Raw genomic sequence first — 18,474 nt, 5'->3', positions numbered from 1 at the left:
ACATGTGAAACAAAATATTTAGAACTACAAGGGGAAATGAATAAATACACCATCACAGTGGAAGACTTTAACACATATCTCCTCATTTTTGAAAAGTCAAGCATACAAAATTAATCAGTAATTCTATGGAAGATTTGAACAATAAATGTAAAAGCTCAGCCCAATACACATGTATATAGTTTTACATGAAGAAATACAGTATGATATATTTCTCTCAAGTACATATGGAACATATACAAAAACTGATGAGGTGCTTAGTCAAAAGAAACCCTCAACACATTTCATAGAGTCTCTGATTGCTAAAATATTTGGAAATTTTAGAAAATTGTTAAAAACCTCAAAGTTTAAGATGAAATCATACTGGAGTTTTAAAATAAAACAAAGATAAAACACATATAAAGAAACATCTGGGATATGGCAAAAACAATGTTTTAAAGAAAATTCATAGCCTTAAATGATAAATGATAAATATATTGTTTTGAATTATATAAATTAAGCATTATTCTTTATAAAATAGGAAAAAATAACCAAATAAACAAAAAAAAACTAGAACAGATAATATAATAAAATAGGACCATAAATCAATACAGAACAAAACAACAATACAGTAATAGATTCACAAAGCAAAAGTTGTTTTTGTTTGAAAAAAAATTAACAAGATGGACATGCTTCTGGCAAAATTGATTAAATGAATAACATTTCAAATGAAAGAAGAGAGTAACTACAGTATATGTTAGATTTAAAAGGCAGTAAGTTTCTCCCCAAAGAGTAGGAGCAAGATAAGGATGCCTATTTTCACTATTTCTAGTCAGCATAGTATTGCAAGTTTTGCTGAGAATAATTAGGCAAGAAAAAGTAACAAATGTTATCCATATTGGAAAGGAATAAGTGAAATGATCTGTTAACTGTTGACATGATCTTATGTTAAGAAAACCCTCCCTAAGATTCTATACCTACTCATGCACACACACATACACACACACACACACACACACACAGACACACAGATGCACACACACACACACACACACACATAATCAAACTGTGCTGATTTTCTGTACTACAACTTAACTGAATTCAATTATTAGCTCAAAAATCAATTGCATTTCTACACATGAACCATGAACAAACTGAAAAAGAAATTAAGAAAACTATTCCAATTAAATAGCATCAAAAGGAAAGAAATACTTAGGAATAAACCTAAGAAGCAAAAGACTTATACACTGAAAACTAAAATATACTGCTGAATGAAATGAATGAAATCATAAATAAGCGGAAAGGCATTTTGTGTTACTGGATGGAAAGAAATAATACTGTTAACATGACAACATTATCTAAAGCAGCCTATAACTCAATACAATTTTTATCAAATTCCAACAGCATTTTTTAAAGAAATAGAAAAAATGCATTTTAAATTCCCATGGAATCTCAAGAGACCCCGCATAATCAAAACAATCTTGAGAAAGAAAAAAGTTGGAGGACTCAAATTTCTAGATTTCAAAACCTATTATAAAGCTGCAGTAATGTAAATCTATGCCAGTGTGAGTCTGGCAATAAGATATATAGACCTAGGGAGTATAACAGCAAGTCCAGAAATAAACTGTAATTTATGGTCAAATAATTTTTGACAAAGTCGCCAAAGCCATTCAGTGAGGAAAGGAATTATTTTCAACAAAAAGTGTTGGGAAAACTGGCTATTATCATGCAAAAGAATGAAATTAGATGTTTACCTAACACCATATACAAAAATTAACTCAAAATGAATCAAAGATATAAACATAAGTTAAAAAACTATAACATTCTTAGAAGAAAGCATAGGATAAAAGCTTCATGATACTGGATTTGATCATGATTTGAGGAAATGTTAACAAAATCACATGCAACAAAGGAAAAAATAGATAACTGGACATCATCAAAATTTAAAACTTTTGTACAACAGAAGACACCATGAGGAGTGTGAAAAGACAACCCACGCAATAGGAGAAGCTACAAGCAAATCACATATCTCTTAAGAGATTAATATCGAGAATATATACATAAAAATAAATCTTTAAGTCAACAACAAAAACTAACAATCCATTTTTTAAATGAGCAAAACACTCGAATAGACATTTCTCCAATAAATATATGTATGCAAATGGCCAATAAGCACATGAAAAGACGCCCAACATCACTAGTCATTAGAGAAATGCAAATCAAAGCTACAGTGTAATACCGCAGACTTGTTAGGATGGCTAATATCTAAATAATAACTGAGGAGTGCTGGTGGGAATGTGAAATGTGTAGCCATTGTGGAAAGCAGTATGGAGTTTTCTCAAAAGTTAAACATAGAATTAGCATATGATCCAGTAATTTCACTTCTAAGTGTGTATCCCAAAGAATTGAAAGCAGGGACTTAAACAGATCATTGTACAACAGTGTCCATATTAGCATTATTTACAATAGTCAAATGTCCATCAACAGATGAACAAATAAATAAAATGTGGTGTATACATGTAATGGAATATTACTCAAGCTTGAAAAAAATATGCTAAGTGAAATAAGCCAAATGCAACAGGATAAATATTGTGTTTTTTTACTTATATAAGGTACCTAGAATAGTGAGATTCATAGAGACTGTGGACCAAAGGTTACTAGGTGCTGGAAACACAGAGATAAGAGGAGTTATTTCTTAATGGGTACAGAGTTTTTTCTTGGGATAATGATAAAGTTTAGGAAATAGTGGTGATAGTTGCACATTATGAAGGTACTCAATGCCTTTGAATTGGACACTTAAAATGGTTAAAATGATAAATTTTATGTTATATATATTTTCCTCCAATATAAAAAGATAATAGGATATACTACCAATAGGGAACCAAACAAGGATGCTTATCTTCACTACTTCTAATTGACATAGTTTTGTAAATTTTAGCCAGAATAATTTGGCAAGAAAAAGTAACAAAAATTACCCATATTGGAAAGGAATAAGTGAAATGATCTATGTTCACAGTTGACAAAATTTACTAATGATTGTAAATGCTTAGACAAAATGCAAAATTTTCAAGAAAAATATCACTTATAAATATATACTTAAAATAAATATAATTACTGAGTGAAGAAGTAATTAATAGCTGTAATCATATTATGATTACTAAAGAATCAAAACAAACTTTAAACATACTTCACAAGAAAATATCTGTACCAGATAATTTTATGGGGAAAAGTATCATATTTTAGTGAAATATATCATGTCATTTTGTAAAAATGCTTCCAAACAACTTTAAAGTCAATTGGGAATATGTCCCAATTCATTGACACCAAAATTATACAAAGACATTAGAGGAGGAAAAATTGTAGGCTCATTTCACTCATGATTACAAGTATTTAGCAAAATACCATAAGCACTTTGAATTCAAGAGACTATAAATAATATAGTTTGCTACCATCAAGTTTGGTTTCCCATATGTGTATTTTATATTTTAAAAGAGAAAAATAATCTATGACCATCTCAATAAATTGAGAAAAATCATTTGATAAAAGTTAATCCCATTTGTTATAAAACTCAGTTTCTAGGAATAGAATTTTGGTAATTTGACAAGTAATATGTCTGAAACTTTAAGGCAAACATCATAATTGATAAAATATTATAATTACTCCTTTCAAAATCATTCCTTTTGGTTCACCTTTGTTTTTAAAATTCTAGCCAAAGTAACAAGGTAAGAGAAGAAAAGTGATATTTTTACAGTATCAGTCTATCTCTTCATGTAGAATATAGCATTAAAAGAAAACACGTAAGTTACAAAATGTCACACACAGCTTGATATACTTTATATATACAAAGTTAAAAACAACTAAGATAGAAACAAGTTAACCATGTTTTCTTAGCCCAATGCATGGTAGACCAGCAAAGGAGAAAGAACAGACAAGGTCAGTGCTGTTGAGTGTGGTAACAACAGTAGAAATGACAATAACAATTTCACAATGCTGCCAGATTTTCTTTTTAAATGCCTAACTGGAGTTTTCTATATAGTTTTAAATTAATTAAGTATTAATTAATGTTGATATGAAAGTAATTCTACCCATAAGGTGTATGTTTCATCAACTTTTTTGGATAGACCAGTAAATAGTTTGATACAATATTTCTTACCTACAAAAACTCTACCACAGTAATAGTTTCCTAAAGGGAAGTTTTCCTACCTCTTCAGGCTTACATGTGCTGATCCTGTTCATCAAATTTGTTACTCTTAATATCCTAATTTGATTGCATGTAGAGTGATTAGTGTTTCCCTGTATCTAATTTCAAACAAAATTATGAAATGCTATTTACCATATATCTCCTTATTCTCTAAATGGAATTCTTAAGGATCAAAGTTTCCACTACACATTTGTTTACTGTTAGGATAAGGAATCGTGTACATTTGTCTCATATGTTATCAAAATGATATATTTTTTTTTTAGTTAAAGTTGCTAATGTCTCCAAATTGCAATTTTAAGTCTGGAAGGAAAGACAGTGAAACTTTTATTCAAATTTAGTGCATTGAGAAAATACATATTTTCACAACCCTAGAAAAATGCAGGTTTGTCTTTGTTTAAAATCAGCACTATCCAATAAGAAAATAAAATCTGGGTCCAAAATTATTGTAGAAACATCTAAATAACTTCTGAAAATGTTTACATATCAATTTATTCTTATTAGCACAAATATAGGACAACATAAATAATCTGACTGAATTCCACATACACTTTTTCTACTATTTTGGCCTCTTCCCTATCCATATTTTAGATCTGATCTATCACTCAGTTATGACTTTTTCCAAAAGCTATTTCTCCGTTTGAATACTCTTCCTTATTCTCATATTTCAAGATCCTCAGAGCTCTAAGCCTAAATTATGTTCCCTGCCACTAGTATTTCTTCATCTCTCTCAATTAACTACCACCACCCCTCCCAGACTAACTCATAGTTTAAAAATACAACTTCCCCTTCTGCTCTCTCCCAGTCAAAAACTCTGAAATTTAAAATCTTTCTGCCTTAACTCGTATTAAGCCCAAATCTTGTGTGTAGTTTTCAAAATTTCGCTGTATGGTCCCACTTTCTCTAGTTGACGTTATTTTCCACTATTCTCAAGATGAAATATTTCTTAATGCCACATACACACATACTGTGCCCATGGCTCTCAACAATAGACTTCAAACTCCAGTGGGAGGGTGTGAGAAGGAAGAATGTTACTGCAAGGAATCTGTGAATTTATATATGGGGAATTTTGTTAAAGAAGATAATAAAATACAAGCGTGATCTTAATATATGTACTATGTCATAGTTGAGTATTTATTATGTATTAGGTATTAAACCAAGTAAGTTTCATAATAATAATTTAATCTCAAGTAATCTTTATAACAACTCTAGGAAGTATTATAATTGCCATTTTAAACATAAAATAATTAAAGCTCTAAGAAATGAAATCATTATTTCATGATCATATAACTTTATAAAGAAATAGAGAGCTTGGATTCAAACCCAGAAATCCACTCTATAAGTAGAAGGGCCCTTGCCTTTAAAACTTTTATTCTTAAATGTAACTCAGCAACGTTACAAGGCATTGGATTTAATTCTTCTCAGTTTTATATTTTTCCACTGCTGTTTTCTGCACTATCACTGCCCCACTCCTTCAGCAAGCATCCACATCTAAGGCTCAACTTAGAGTAAGCCCTCTCCAGCACTCTTCCTCAGGCCAGCCTAGTTTATTTTTCCTTTCACTCAGATAATATGGGGCTAAACTTGCAATACATTTTCTAATTGAATTTAAATTAATTGTGTTATCGTTCTTCATTTTTATTCACTCAGCAAGAGAAAAGGCATTATAATATATATTTACCATGATCCTAAAAATAGATTATTTGTGCAAAGCTAAGAATTTTCTGCATAGATGTGTATATACGTATACATATATAATGTCCTCGATAATTTTATTATAAATACAAAAATGTAAAATAGACTTATATGTAGTTACATATTTCCAGATAATTTCTTAGTAGAGATAACAAAGGAAAAAAACAAAACCTTACATGTATATGCGTGTGCACTAACACATATTTAATGTGAGTGTCAAGGGAAACTGAGGAAATGTTTTCAGTTGTTTGTTTGGATCCTATATTGTGTTTCTTGTGAAAACATTCATAGTGACCCTAAAACGGTAAAAGAGTAGATAGGATAACTGCAGACATGAAAGGAAAACAAACTTCAGGTATAAAGAGAATCAATGTAGGGGAGCATAGAGTGCACAATGCATGCAAAAACTTGGCATTTGAAAGATTATTGTCTTTCTCTTTGGTTGTTTGTTCATTTAGATGCAGTAAGCAAAGTCTTTATAGTTTCAGGACACACACCATTAATATTTCTCTAGATTTGTTTTCTTTGCTACCAAAGCAGAAGTATACAGTTTAAATATTAACATACAGTGAATAGAGAAATCCCACTGTGTTATTATTGTTATTATTTTTGTCCTATTATGACCTGAGTAAATATAATGTGTTGAGCTGGAGTAGGAGATCCCTTGCCCTTGATGACCTGATTTGTACATATAGTAAGAGATTTTCTGGAAATATAATATGTGACTATATACAATAATAGAAAGATAAAATACAAAACAAAGAATGATAATTTATAAATACTTTTGTACCATACATACATATATACATATGATCTATTTAGTAATAAATAAAAACAATTATTAATGTTAAAACTGCAACAATTAGTGTGAAACCTTCATATTTTTGATAAAAAAAGTAGTAATAAACATTACTTTAGTTGTAATATTTTTTGCTAAATATACTATTATAATTTTTTACTATAGTCCAGAGCACTAAAAGCAATCTTGTAAGTAAACACGCTTGTCGATACAGCAGAATGTATTTTATGCATTTCAAAGCTCAATTTTACATACCTTTTTAAATTGACTATAAGTTTATAAAGTTTCAATTCAGTATTTAATATGCTTTCATCTCCAAACCCTGAAAGAATTCCAAAATATACTTGCTCACCAGTTTTAACTTTGAAGTGTCTATAACCTTCACAATAGCAATGGTTTTGTCTTTCTCCTTCATCATTTTCTTTTCCTTAAACTTGCAAACAATAACCAAGAGAACTGTGCAGAAACTTCTACACTCAAGTGAACTTTGGTTCTTCTTTGGACTTTAAGACTAATCTGGTCTAGATTGTAATTGACAAAAACTTGCTCACGGATGTTATGCAGTCCTTTCAAGTTCCAACCAAGCACAGGGGGTTGTTAATATTTACTCACTCCTCGTCTCTGGAATGATCTTGAACTATAACAGTTTACTTAGATTGCCAAATGCCACCAGCATTTACAGACACTTGATTGAAAAATACCTATATATGTTAAAAGAAATGAGTTACTATGCACAACCACGTCTCTGAAAGAAAGGGGTGAAACCGAGACCAATGGGTGGAAATAAAACACACGTATAAACTCAGAGGATAAACAATCATTCAGCTGGAGTGTAGATGCTGATCAGATCTATCTCAGGTCCCTTCAAATCACAGGATTCTATAGTTCTATGAAATAGCTACTTTCCTGAAACAGCTGGCACAGCAGAGTGGGTAGGATAGTTACATTGGTTTCATGCAGTGCTGAATTCAAGCCCCTACTTTGGCATTCATTAACTATATGAACTTGGGCAAGCTACTGAACTTCTCTAAGCTTCTTTCCTCATTTATAAAATTTTAATAGGCAGTAACAGTCTCTATCTCATAGGTTTGTTGTGAAGTTAAATGTAATTTTCACAAAAAAGTATTTTGCGTAATTCTTGTCACCTAGTAAGTAACCCATGCATGGTAGCTATTATTATTGCTGTCTTTATCCTTTTGCTTCTGCTTTTAGTCAGTTAAAAGTATTCCTGAATACGAATCATAATGAAAACAATTATTTCAATCCTATGTGTGAATGTTAGTCATTTATTTAACATGCATTTGCTGAGCACCTATGATGTGTTAGTCACTGTGCTGGGTACTGACAACAACAACAACAACAACAACAACAACAAAACAGGCTACTGTTCTAGGCTCCAGAGACATAGCAGTAAATGAGACAGACGAAATCCCTGTCTTCAAGGACTTTGCATTCTACAGTTGGAAGCACAGATTAAATAGGTAAATGCAGTAATAAATAAGATCACTTGTGTTACACTATTCATAAGTCAGAGGATAAATAAAATAAGACATTGATTTGAGGAGTCATGGGGTAGGGTCTTACAGTTAGGGTAATAGTGGTAGGCCCCTTTGACAAGCTGACATTGACTAACGATCTGAATCATTAAGAGGTAACCATGCAAAGTTTTGAGATGAAAGCATTCCAAACTAAGAAAAGGAAGTGCAATGGTGTTAAGATGATAATATTCCTGTCATGTTTAAGGAGGAGAAAGGGTGCCATTGAACCCGGACCCTGAAGTGAAAGGGAAGTGCTGACTACAATAAAGTGTCTGGATTATATTCTGAGTGTTTCAGAAAGTTAATAAAATGTTAAGCAAGGAGAAACAGGATTATTGCTTTCGGAAGATTCTTCTGGCTGCTCTGTGAAGAACAGCTGTAAGGGAACAAAAAGTAGCAGGGAAGATAGGTCAGGGCCTGTGGCAGTAGTGAGAGATCACAGAATGTGTTTTACAAGAGGACATGATAGGAAGCTGTGAGATTCTGGAAATTGTGGATTACAAAGATATCCTGATAGATGTGGGTACGGGAGTAAGAGAGAGAGAAAAGCAAAGAATGGCTGTTTGTGTTTGCTTGTTTCACATAAACTAAAAGCAGATTTGGGAGGGAGGACTTCTTTTCAGCTATGTTAAATTTAAGATGTCTGTTAGAACCACAAAAGATAATCAAGTAAGCAGTAGAATATATGAGTCTGGCATATAGGGGAATGATCTAGGTTAGAGATGTGTTGATGTTACCTATAGGATGTGTACTGATATATGAGAAAAGAGGATTGAAGACTGAGCCTTGGGACACTCTAGAACTTAGGCATCTCTTAGAGGAAAAAGAACCAGTAGAATGAGTGAAAAATCAGAGAATCCACAGAATCCCAGATAGCTCTTCAAGAAGGAAGTGGTCAACCATGTCAAATCCCACTGAGACACAAAGTCAAGTAAGAATGGAGAATTTGCTATTGGATTTTGCACTGATTGTTTTCCAGAGCCCTGCAGAGGACAAATCTCTACTGGAGATGAGAGAATGAGAGGGAAGGAAGTGGAGGCAGGGAGAAAATGTGGGCAGTGAGGTTTGTGTGTGTGTGTAAAGGAGTCATGAAATAGCCTGGTAGCCAGAGAGGAAATGCGTTCAAAGGAAGCTGTTTGGTTTGGTTTGCTTTTAGTGAGTGTTATTAAGGCTGATAAATGCTGATATTTATAATCCAGTAGATCAGCATACACTGATGATCCAGGAGGAGGAGAGATTTAGAAAAAAATCAAGTCCTTTGGAAGGGATCCCAGATACAAGTGGTAGGGCTGGCTTTAGATAATGAGCTAGGACTATCATTCACATGCTAGCTGATTATTTAAAAGAGCGTGGCAACTTCTCCCCTCTCTCTTACTCCCTCTCTCACCACATGATACTCTGGCTCTTCTTCCTTTATACCACAACCGACCGAAGCTTCCTGAGGCCCTCGCCAGAAGTAGATGCTGGGGTAAGGCTTCCTGTATACAGTCTGCAGAGTCATGAGCCACATAATCCCCTTTTCTTTATAAAGTACCCAGCCTCAGGTATTCCTTTATAGAAATGCAAAATGGACTAACACAGACAACCCTTGTCACATAGTAGGTAAACATAATAATACTTATTGATAAATATTCTCATTTTTGAAGCCTACTGTAATAAACATCTGTTGATTTAGCCTGACTAGAATCTATTCACCTTTGCTTGGGTAACAACTACTACTTTCTTGGTTCTCACTCTTAGTCTGGACAATGTGTTGTGGAGGGCTGCTCAAGCCACAGTGCTAGCATGGGCCCAAGACCCAGAGACACTGGCTTAGAAATAGATACGTGACAGAAGTTGCTGTTTTATCCCAGAGTGTTAACTGGAACTAAGAAGAAAAAGATTTTTTCTTAGGTATTCCATCCTAACTGAATATTTTCATTAGGATGCATTTGTTTATGAGAACCAGAAACTCCTGGCATAATCAGGTTATAAAATAAAGAAAAAAAATCCTTACATAATATAAAATCCATAGGCAAAATAATTCTCCAGGGGCATATAAGCAACATTTCTTCGTGTATCTGTTGATTTTCTCTTTCCCTTTGTTTCTTTTGTTTTTCCTCACTTTATCTACCTTTTGGTTAGAAAGAAAAAAAAAAAGGATACAGCAGCCCCATAAATCATATTGTCCTATAACATCATAGAGAAGCAAAAACCCTTCTCTCTTCAAAGTACAGACTGAAGAAAACTTCCAAGCAGTTCTCGGTATCCTGCTCAACTTGCCAAAATTGCAGCACAAGCCCATTCTTAAAACAATCTCTGGCAAGGGAAATGGGGCCACCAGAATTGGTTTAAATTAATCAGAAACTTCCTTTTTCTTGTGAAGGAATGGATGTCTGAAAAAAACTAGGTTAGCAAGAAAAAAGTGTATGCATGGCTGGGAATAGGCTATGACAGTGTCTGTTCAATGGCTGAGAATAAAGCCAGCACAGAAGAAAACAGAGACAAATTTACAAAGGGATGCCCACATACAATATTACTTAGGGATTTTTAGATGGCATGAACCAATAAATTCCTTTCATGCTTAAGCCCCTTATGAGTCAGGTTAACCACCTGCAACCAAAAGTTCACTGGCTAATATACTTACTCAAAGCTTTTTCTGAATCTAACAAGTCTTTGCTTTTATCTACATAAACTATAAAAATCCTTCAGAATTTCCTACCCCTATTCTACCAGCTATTCTTGTACATTCTCTTTTTTCTCACTTCTTGCCTTATGTTGTTCTCTTAACTTGCTACTTTTCTGCCTTCATGTCTATCTCTTAAAATCTTAACTATACAGTACTTCATAACTATATTTCAAACATCACCTCTTTCTAAAGGACTTCCAAAAATTCTTACTTTCGCATGGTTTCTCCTTCGTTTGAGCTTCACAGCAAATCTCTGACAAGCATTTAAAATGCACACATGTAGTCTATATCAATTTTAAAAAGCCTTCAGACACCAATATTTTTAATTATTCTCATAATACAGAAACAGATGCCAAAGAAAAGGCATGTTAAGTGATCTGCTTAATTTCTAGATTAGAACCGAGTTTGACACAAGTTCCATATTCTTTCCCTCCCTGACTCTCAGGCACAACTCACTGTGCTGCCCCATTATATTGTCATCTCTTGACATGTGAATTATGCTTCACTCAGCTTGCAGTATCGTACTGTGTGAATATTATGCTTTACATAGAATAAGTTTTCAGTGAATATTTGGTTAATTGAACTGCTTGGTTTTATGTGTGGATCTAGAATTATCAATAATCTTTGGTTGGTCAACAGCAGACATTTCTTTATGTGAATACACTTAGGCCAGTAGTATCCGTCTATTTAAAAGTACATTCTGTATATGAAAAGCATATTCCCAACAGAATTCATCACCAATGTTTTACTGAGTAGGCCATTCTACACAGATTCTACAGAACAAGTAAATAATTTGACAGAGAATGTATCAGTACACAATTTCAATGAAGTAAGTACCATGTACAAAGAAGAGAAGCTTGCAGGAAATTAATATTACTTCCTTAAACTCAGAAATTGAATACTAGTTAAGAAAATAGTATCCTCATGCTGTGAAATTAGAAAGGGAGATATTAGCCTTAATATCATATGTATCTAGATAATCAGTTTTTATGTCACTATACTACCTGAAATCTTAAGAGAAAAAAGGTAGAATCATTATTCTATACTTCAAAAAAGTGAAAACTGAAAAAAAAATCCTGCGACAAAAAACGGATTTTGAACCTCATCTGATATTTAGCAGGTAAAGTTAATATTGGTGATTTGACTTGCACTCTGTGGAGGTCCTGCATAGTAGAGAAAAGGAGAGACATTTCTCTCATTAGATAACCTACTCAAGAATTGATACAGAAAAGAAAAAAGATGCCTCCACCACCAATTTTTCTAGACCCTAAATTGAAAACATCCATCAAAATGTAGTCTAGCCTATTGACTTATTGATGAATAGTCCACAATACTCAGTACAGTCAGAATTCACTTTTTTAAAAAAATAAATGTTTAAAGTAACAATTTAGTTGCAATCTTTGAGATTCTTTCTTCTTCTGTTCTCTAAAAGATTGCAAACCATAAACAAACCAACAATAATCCTTCAAAATGTGTTAAAAGAGCTTATACAGCCTTTACAGATAACATTTTTATGATTCATAAATGAACAATCAGAAGGCACACAGTAAGCAAATAGGAGATAAGACACTATTCCTTCACTGAGTAGTATTCCAGGAATTTGTACCGATTTCAACACAGAAGTCTTTCTACATGCTTTAAAGGAGGGTGAGGCCTGTTCTTTCTTTTTCAATTTGAGTTTAACCTCTGGCTATTGGCTTAGAAGTAAATTTATATTTTTCATTCTTGTAATATTTTCTTTCTTCTACAAAAGTATAGAGTCTCTGAATCTGAAAGCTATATTAGCCATGGGAAAATAGTCAAAATGTAGTCATGACCTTTTAAGGGTGTTTGATTATATGCTGTGCTTAAAATAAAAAATCTAAAGATTAAATTCCTTACAGAAAATGCTAGCAAATTAGATATATAGTTAGATGCATGTATATAGAATTAGATACATACATGCACACACACACGCACACACACACAGAGAGAGAGAGAGAGAGAGAGACAGAGAGAGAGAGAGAAAGAGAGAGATTAGTACAAGCACTATATTCTTCCTCAACTATTAGGAAATCTTTTTTTCTGCACCAATAAATATTTTCTAGTATTCATCTTTATCTTGTCTGTTTCAAAGTGCAGAAAAAAATACCATTTGCTAATCAAACATATATATATATATATATATATATATATATATATATATATATGTATATATATATTATCAGTGTGTATTCATTTCAGTTTCAATGACCTTCTTGGGTCTGAAAGCACTTACTGTTCTTTGCATTAGCAGAGGAGAGTCTGTTCCTTCCTCTTTAAAACTTGATTCCATATCGATTATATCCTCAATAACGTCCTCCATCTAGCAAAATATAATACATTTAGAATATTGTACATAATGATAAAAGTTGTGCTTCAGTCTGAAATCAGAGAGAAAAATTCTAGCAATCTTTAAAAGTTTTTTAGACAATTTAAATTGAATATATATATATATATATATATATATATATATATAACCTCAATATAACGTATGTATATAAACACAGACTACTTTAGAATACAAAATACAGGAATCTTGACAATCTTTGGTCTGATGATCTTTGGTTTCTTGCTTTTCCTTGCACTTTTGTCCAAAGGCTGACAGTTGACAAGTTGGCAAAGCACCCTGAGCTAGCCTCTTGGAAATCAGTATCCACATAAATAGAGTGGTTATCATAAAATATCTCTAGGCAGACAGAGTCCCTATACTTGATATGCACAGAGAATACCTTCCACAAATTTTATTTTTTTTTTTAATGTGCTGATTGCATGATTGCATCTTACATGCGGATCTCTAAATATTCATCATTAAATATTTGCCAGTACATTCCTGTAGATATAGAATACATGGAAACATTTCATTCTACCTTCTCTAAAGACCAATAATAATAGATAACAGCAATAGCAGCAGCAAAAACAACAATAATCATGGACATTTTAAATAGTAACAATAAAAATTACTTTTATAGTGCATTAGAAGTACCATGCACTGTTCTAAGTGCTTTGCATCATCATTCACTTAATATTTATAATAATCCTGTGAAATGAGTACTCTACTATACAGAAAAGGAAACTGAGAGAAAAAAAATTCAATGATCTGTCCCAGATTATATAGTGAGTGAGTGGTGGTTGAAGGACTGACATCCTAGAAATTTGGATCTATAATCCAAACCTCATTGGCTTTCTATTTCCTTTCTCAATTATTTTCTAAAATAGAAACTTTTCTCCCCTTCTGTACTTCAGCTGAGGTAGGTTTTAAAAGCTTAAGTGTTTAAAAAATGGTTGTTTCTTTCTCTCTTTTTTATCTCTCTCTCTGCTCTAGCCCTTGCTCTCTTCTCTTCCATCATATTCCATTTAATGTAATTTTAAAATGTGATATAAAATCAAAGATATTGTGAATGTTTAATTAACTGTAGTACTGTGAATTTCCCATGATATATGCAGATACAATTGAGAGTATACCCTGATAGATATGGAAAAATATCTCATAATTCTATTGATGTTATCTTCAAAGCAAGATATCTAGGAACTTAACAGAATTAAGTGTTCAGAGAATTCTACTAAGATGCTCCAAAATATATGGAACACTATTCATATCTTAACAAATATTAACCAAGCAATGTTTATTGTGAGATATTGTGGTTAGAACTGGAGCTACCATAGCCAACAGCATGAAATTCTCACTCTTATGCAGCTCAAATTCTTAAGGAAACAGACCCATAAACAGCTTAATAACAAACAGTGGGCTGAAAATATTAAAGCAGGTAGAGAATAGAGCTTGATTAAATGGTTGTTATTTTAGAAAGTACTTCAGAGAAAGATTGACTGATGTTTGAACAGAGATAAGAATAACATGGGAAAAGGTGGTCCTTGGGAAGGGAATGAGAAAGACCTAATGTAGGAACAAGTTTAACATGTTTGAGAAAGAATGAGCACTAATGGGAATACAGCAGATTGCACAAGGACAAGAGTGGTTACAGATGAAGTAGAAAAGCATGCAAGAAACTGATGTCATAGAATTCTCAAGGCCTGTGGTATCCAACAGAAATTTATGCAATGATGGGAATGTCCTATATCTGAAATGACCAATATATTAACAATAATAACTTACTACATATGACTACTAAACACATGAAATGTGGCTAGTGTAACTGAGAAACTGAAATTTTAATTGCATTTAATTTTTTAAAACGTTATTGAATTTGGTCAGGTGCAGTGGCTAACACCTGTAATCCCAGCACTTTGGGAGGCGTGTGGATCACTTGAGATCAGGAGTTCTAGATCAGCCTAGCCAATGTGGTGAAACCTTGTCTCTACCAAAAAATGCAAAAATTAGCCAGGCAAGATGGTGCACACCTGTAGTCTCAGCTACTTCAAAGGCTGAGGTGGGAGAATCATTTGAACCAGGAAGCCAAAATCTACAGTGAGCAGAGATCATGCTGCTGCACTCCAGCCTGGGCAACAGAGTGAGACCCCTCCAAAAAATAAAAATAAAATAAGTTTTTGAATTTGAACTAACTTTTAATTCAAATAGCCACATGTGGTTCGTGGATTCATGGGTACTACAGTGAAGGGTGCAGTTCCAGCCATGGTCAGATGTTAAATTCCTGTCCATAGAGAGATTTTAAAGAATCTTAAGTTAATACATGTGCATACTTTGTTTCTTTTGGTTAGTCCAGTATCTGAAATTCTTTAAGTGAATTCTTGATTGTTATTAAACTTGAATTTTTATTTTGTGATATTTTACTCATATTTTACCACTAAATGGGCAAAAACCTTGTAATGAAAAGATATGAAGAAGATCTGAGAAGATTGCTAAACAAAGTGTTTTTCCTTTAGATACTTGCAGTGGCTTCAGTAAAAATTACACATAAATCATTCATCTATTTTCTCTCTGGAAGCTTACGTCATAAATGACATGGTCTCTTTAATTTTTCACTTTGACAATAAAGCATGCTTAGCTTCCCTTATTTTAGAAAGAAACTTTTTTTTTGTTACTTGTGAAAGTTCACCCACCTTTGGAAGCTATGTCTTCGCCTTTAACACCACTATCCCTCATTTCTATCATCTACCTACATGACTACTTTTTCCCCTATTTTCGGTTTTTCCATTATCTGAATGGATGTTAAAATCTAAAATCCAGGCTAAAACCTTCACAACTTATAAGTATCTACATAATTAAAAACCTAAGAATCCATTTGTTATTTTAAAAAGACAACAAACACACCATTTTGTATCAGACGAAACAGAATTAATAAATCAGACAAAATAAGAATTACAAACCAGCAAGTAAGATTCTCAAAGTAATAAGATTATAAAATACAAAGAAAGAGCAAATTTCTTGACAAAAACAAAAATGGATATAATAGGCATAGAAAGTGTAAGATTCAAGGACAAAGGAAAACATACATTTTCAGATATGTGAAAATAAAGGTTTACAAAAGAACATGGATGAAACTTTTAAACAACACTGAGTGCAAGAAGAAAATGGGATAATACTTGAAATATTAGAGGTAAAGAACTTTGAACCTACACATTTAAAGCCAACAAAGTAACTTTTACGTATTCTTTTTGGATATAAAAACACAGAAACTTTGAAGCAAAAAGACCTTTTAAAAACAGATTAAGGAATACTCCAGTCAGAAGGTAAATAAAACCATGAAAGTGATACAAAACAAAAAAAATAAGTAAAGGACAGTAAACTTTTTGTGATCTAAGTAACTCTATGATATATAGAGAGACACATACATGTATAATATTTATTTATGTATTTCTATTGATATGTACATATACATGAATTTTATACATACATTAATTCTATAAATATCAATACAGAAAGGTACATGACAACAAGGAGTTGAGACCATACTAAAGTAGATGTTTACTTAAGAATATGACATATATAACATTAAACAAGGATATAGATGTAGAAAAAAACATAATGATGACTTTTTAAATATTGGGCATAACAAACAGAAAAAAAGATAAAAAGCTTCACATATTCAACTGACCAATGGAAGATAGAAAAAAGAGGGCAAAGAAACAGAAAGTATAGTAACTTAAGACAAAAAAAATTAAATCCTAATATTAAAGTAAATACAAAAATGTAAATGAGTTAAGATACTGATTGAGAAACTCTCAAATTGGATTTTTAAAAGGTTTTGTAATATTTTGTCTATAAGAGACACATTTAAAATAAAACAGAAAAAGCTGAAACAAGGTTAAATAAAGTATCATAAATATAACAAAAAGGAAATCCACAGTAGTGGTATTCATATTAAGCAATATAAATTTCAAGGTTAAAATCTGAAGGAAAAATAATACCAAGTGATCACGAACACATATGCACCTAAAAATATACACAACTGTCAGAATTCTATGGAAAAGTGAATCAAGATTTGTAGTTGAATATTTTAACTCTCTCTAAATCTGATAGTTCAGCACACAAACTTAAATTCATACTTCTCTTTACCTACACTCAAAGCCATGCCTTGGGTCTTGTCATCATCTAAACTGCTTCATTTCTGAAATCTTAAATTCCATAATCTCATTCATCAAATGCAGCCTTTGTTTTAGATCCAGTCTAAACACTGGCAGATCACCCGGACAATTTTTATTTTATGACCTTTTGTGCCTTTGTCCTGTTACCTTCTGTCCAAACATCCCAGGTGGTCCATCTCTCCACCTTCTATTAACTCTGAATTCAAGGTAGAATGGCTCGTGCTCACCTTCCTACTTGACATTCGTTTTGTTGTCGTTTTTATTGACGCTGCCAAGTTCAACAGATATCAATCAGTTCTTATTTTACTAGACTCGTCTGCTACATTTGGGTGTGGGAATCATTCCTTCCTTCTTTAAACTAATTCTTTATTTGGCATCAATGACATCACACTCTCCCAGTTATCTTTTTACTTTACTTTTATGGGCCTTCTCTTCTGACCACTCCTTAAATGTTGGTTATCTTCAAAACAATATCTTTAGCTATCACTCTCCTCACAGTATTCAGGTTCTCAAGGGGATTTATTTCTCATTCAAGATTTCAGGGACCATCCACATGCTAAAAATCTCAAATCTCTTCCTCCAGTCCAGCAAATTTGCATACCTAGCTGTCACCGCCATCTCCACGTGATGATCTCACTGATACCACAGTTCAACATATTTTAAGGGAAAGCCTCATTTTCTTGCATTACACAATAGAAATAGACTCCCAGCTGTTCCCTATCCCTGAGTCCAGACTTCTCCCTCTACATAGTTGACAAAGTGATCTAGAGTCAAATCTAATTATGTCACCCTAGCTCCCAAGTTGCAACCCTACAGTGACTTGATACTGTTTAACATGAGTACTAACCTCTCTGTAATTTGTTGATTACTTAATTCTTTGATGTCATCTTTTACTACCATCTGCCTTCTCTTCTATTCATTTCACACTGTTTCCCATCTCTATTCTGTGCTCATGCTATCCCATCTGGCTAAATGCCCTACTAGTCAATTTCCTCTAAGTTTTTCTATATAATATTATAATTATTTATTTTTTTCTCTTGTCCTCAACCTAAAGCTTCTATATGATATAGATTATACA

At 32.7% G+C, this 18,474-nt stretch overlaps 1 protein-coding gene across 5 annotated transcripts in view; it reads right to left on the bottom strand.

Moving 5' to 3' along the window:
* The window catches only part of TFEC (transcription factor EC), a 194,656-nt gene that overhangs the window by 20,785 nt on the left and 155,397 nt on the right, over positions 1–18,474 (bottom strand). For 3 of the 5 annotated variants that reach the window (XM_074379177.1, XM_010343944.3, XM_003921065.4), the window contains one exon: positions 13,132–13,218. The exons of 1 other annotated variant lie outside the window; for it this stretch is intronic. In XM_074379177.1, the coding sequence (XP_074235278.1) occupies positions 13,132–13,218 (87 nt within the window). Of the gene's footprint in view, positions 1–7,020; positions 12,998–13,131; positions 13,219–18,474 lie in introns of those variants that run through there. One more of the 5 variants, XM_010343957.3, reaches the window with a different exon arrangement.

This window comes from Saimiri boliviensis, chromosome 10 (assembly GCF_048565385.1).
Source record: "Saimiri boliviensis isolate mSaiBol1 chromosome 10, mSaiBol1.pri, whole genome shotgun sequence".
NCBI classification, from domain to species: Eukaryota; Metazoa; Chordata; class Mammalia; order Primates; family Cebidae; genus Saimiri; species Saimiri boliviensis.
This window is presented reverse-complemented; position numbering and strand designations above follow the sequence as displayed.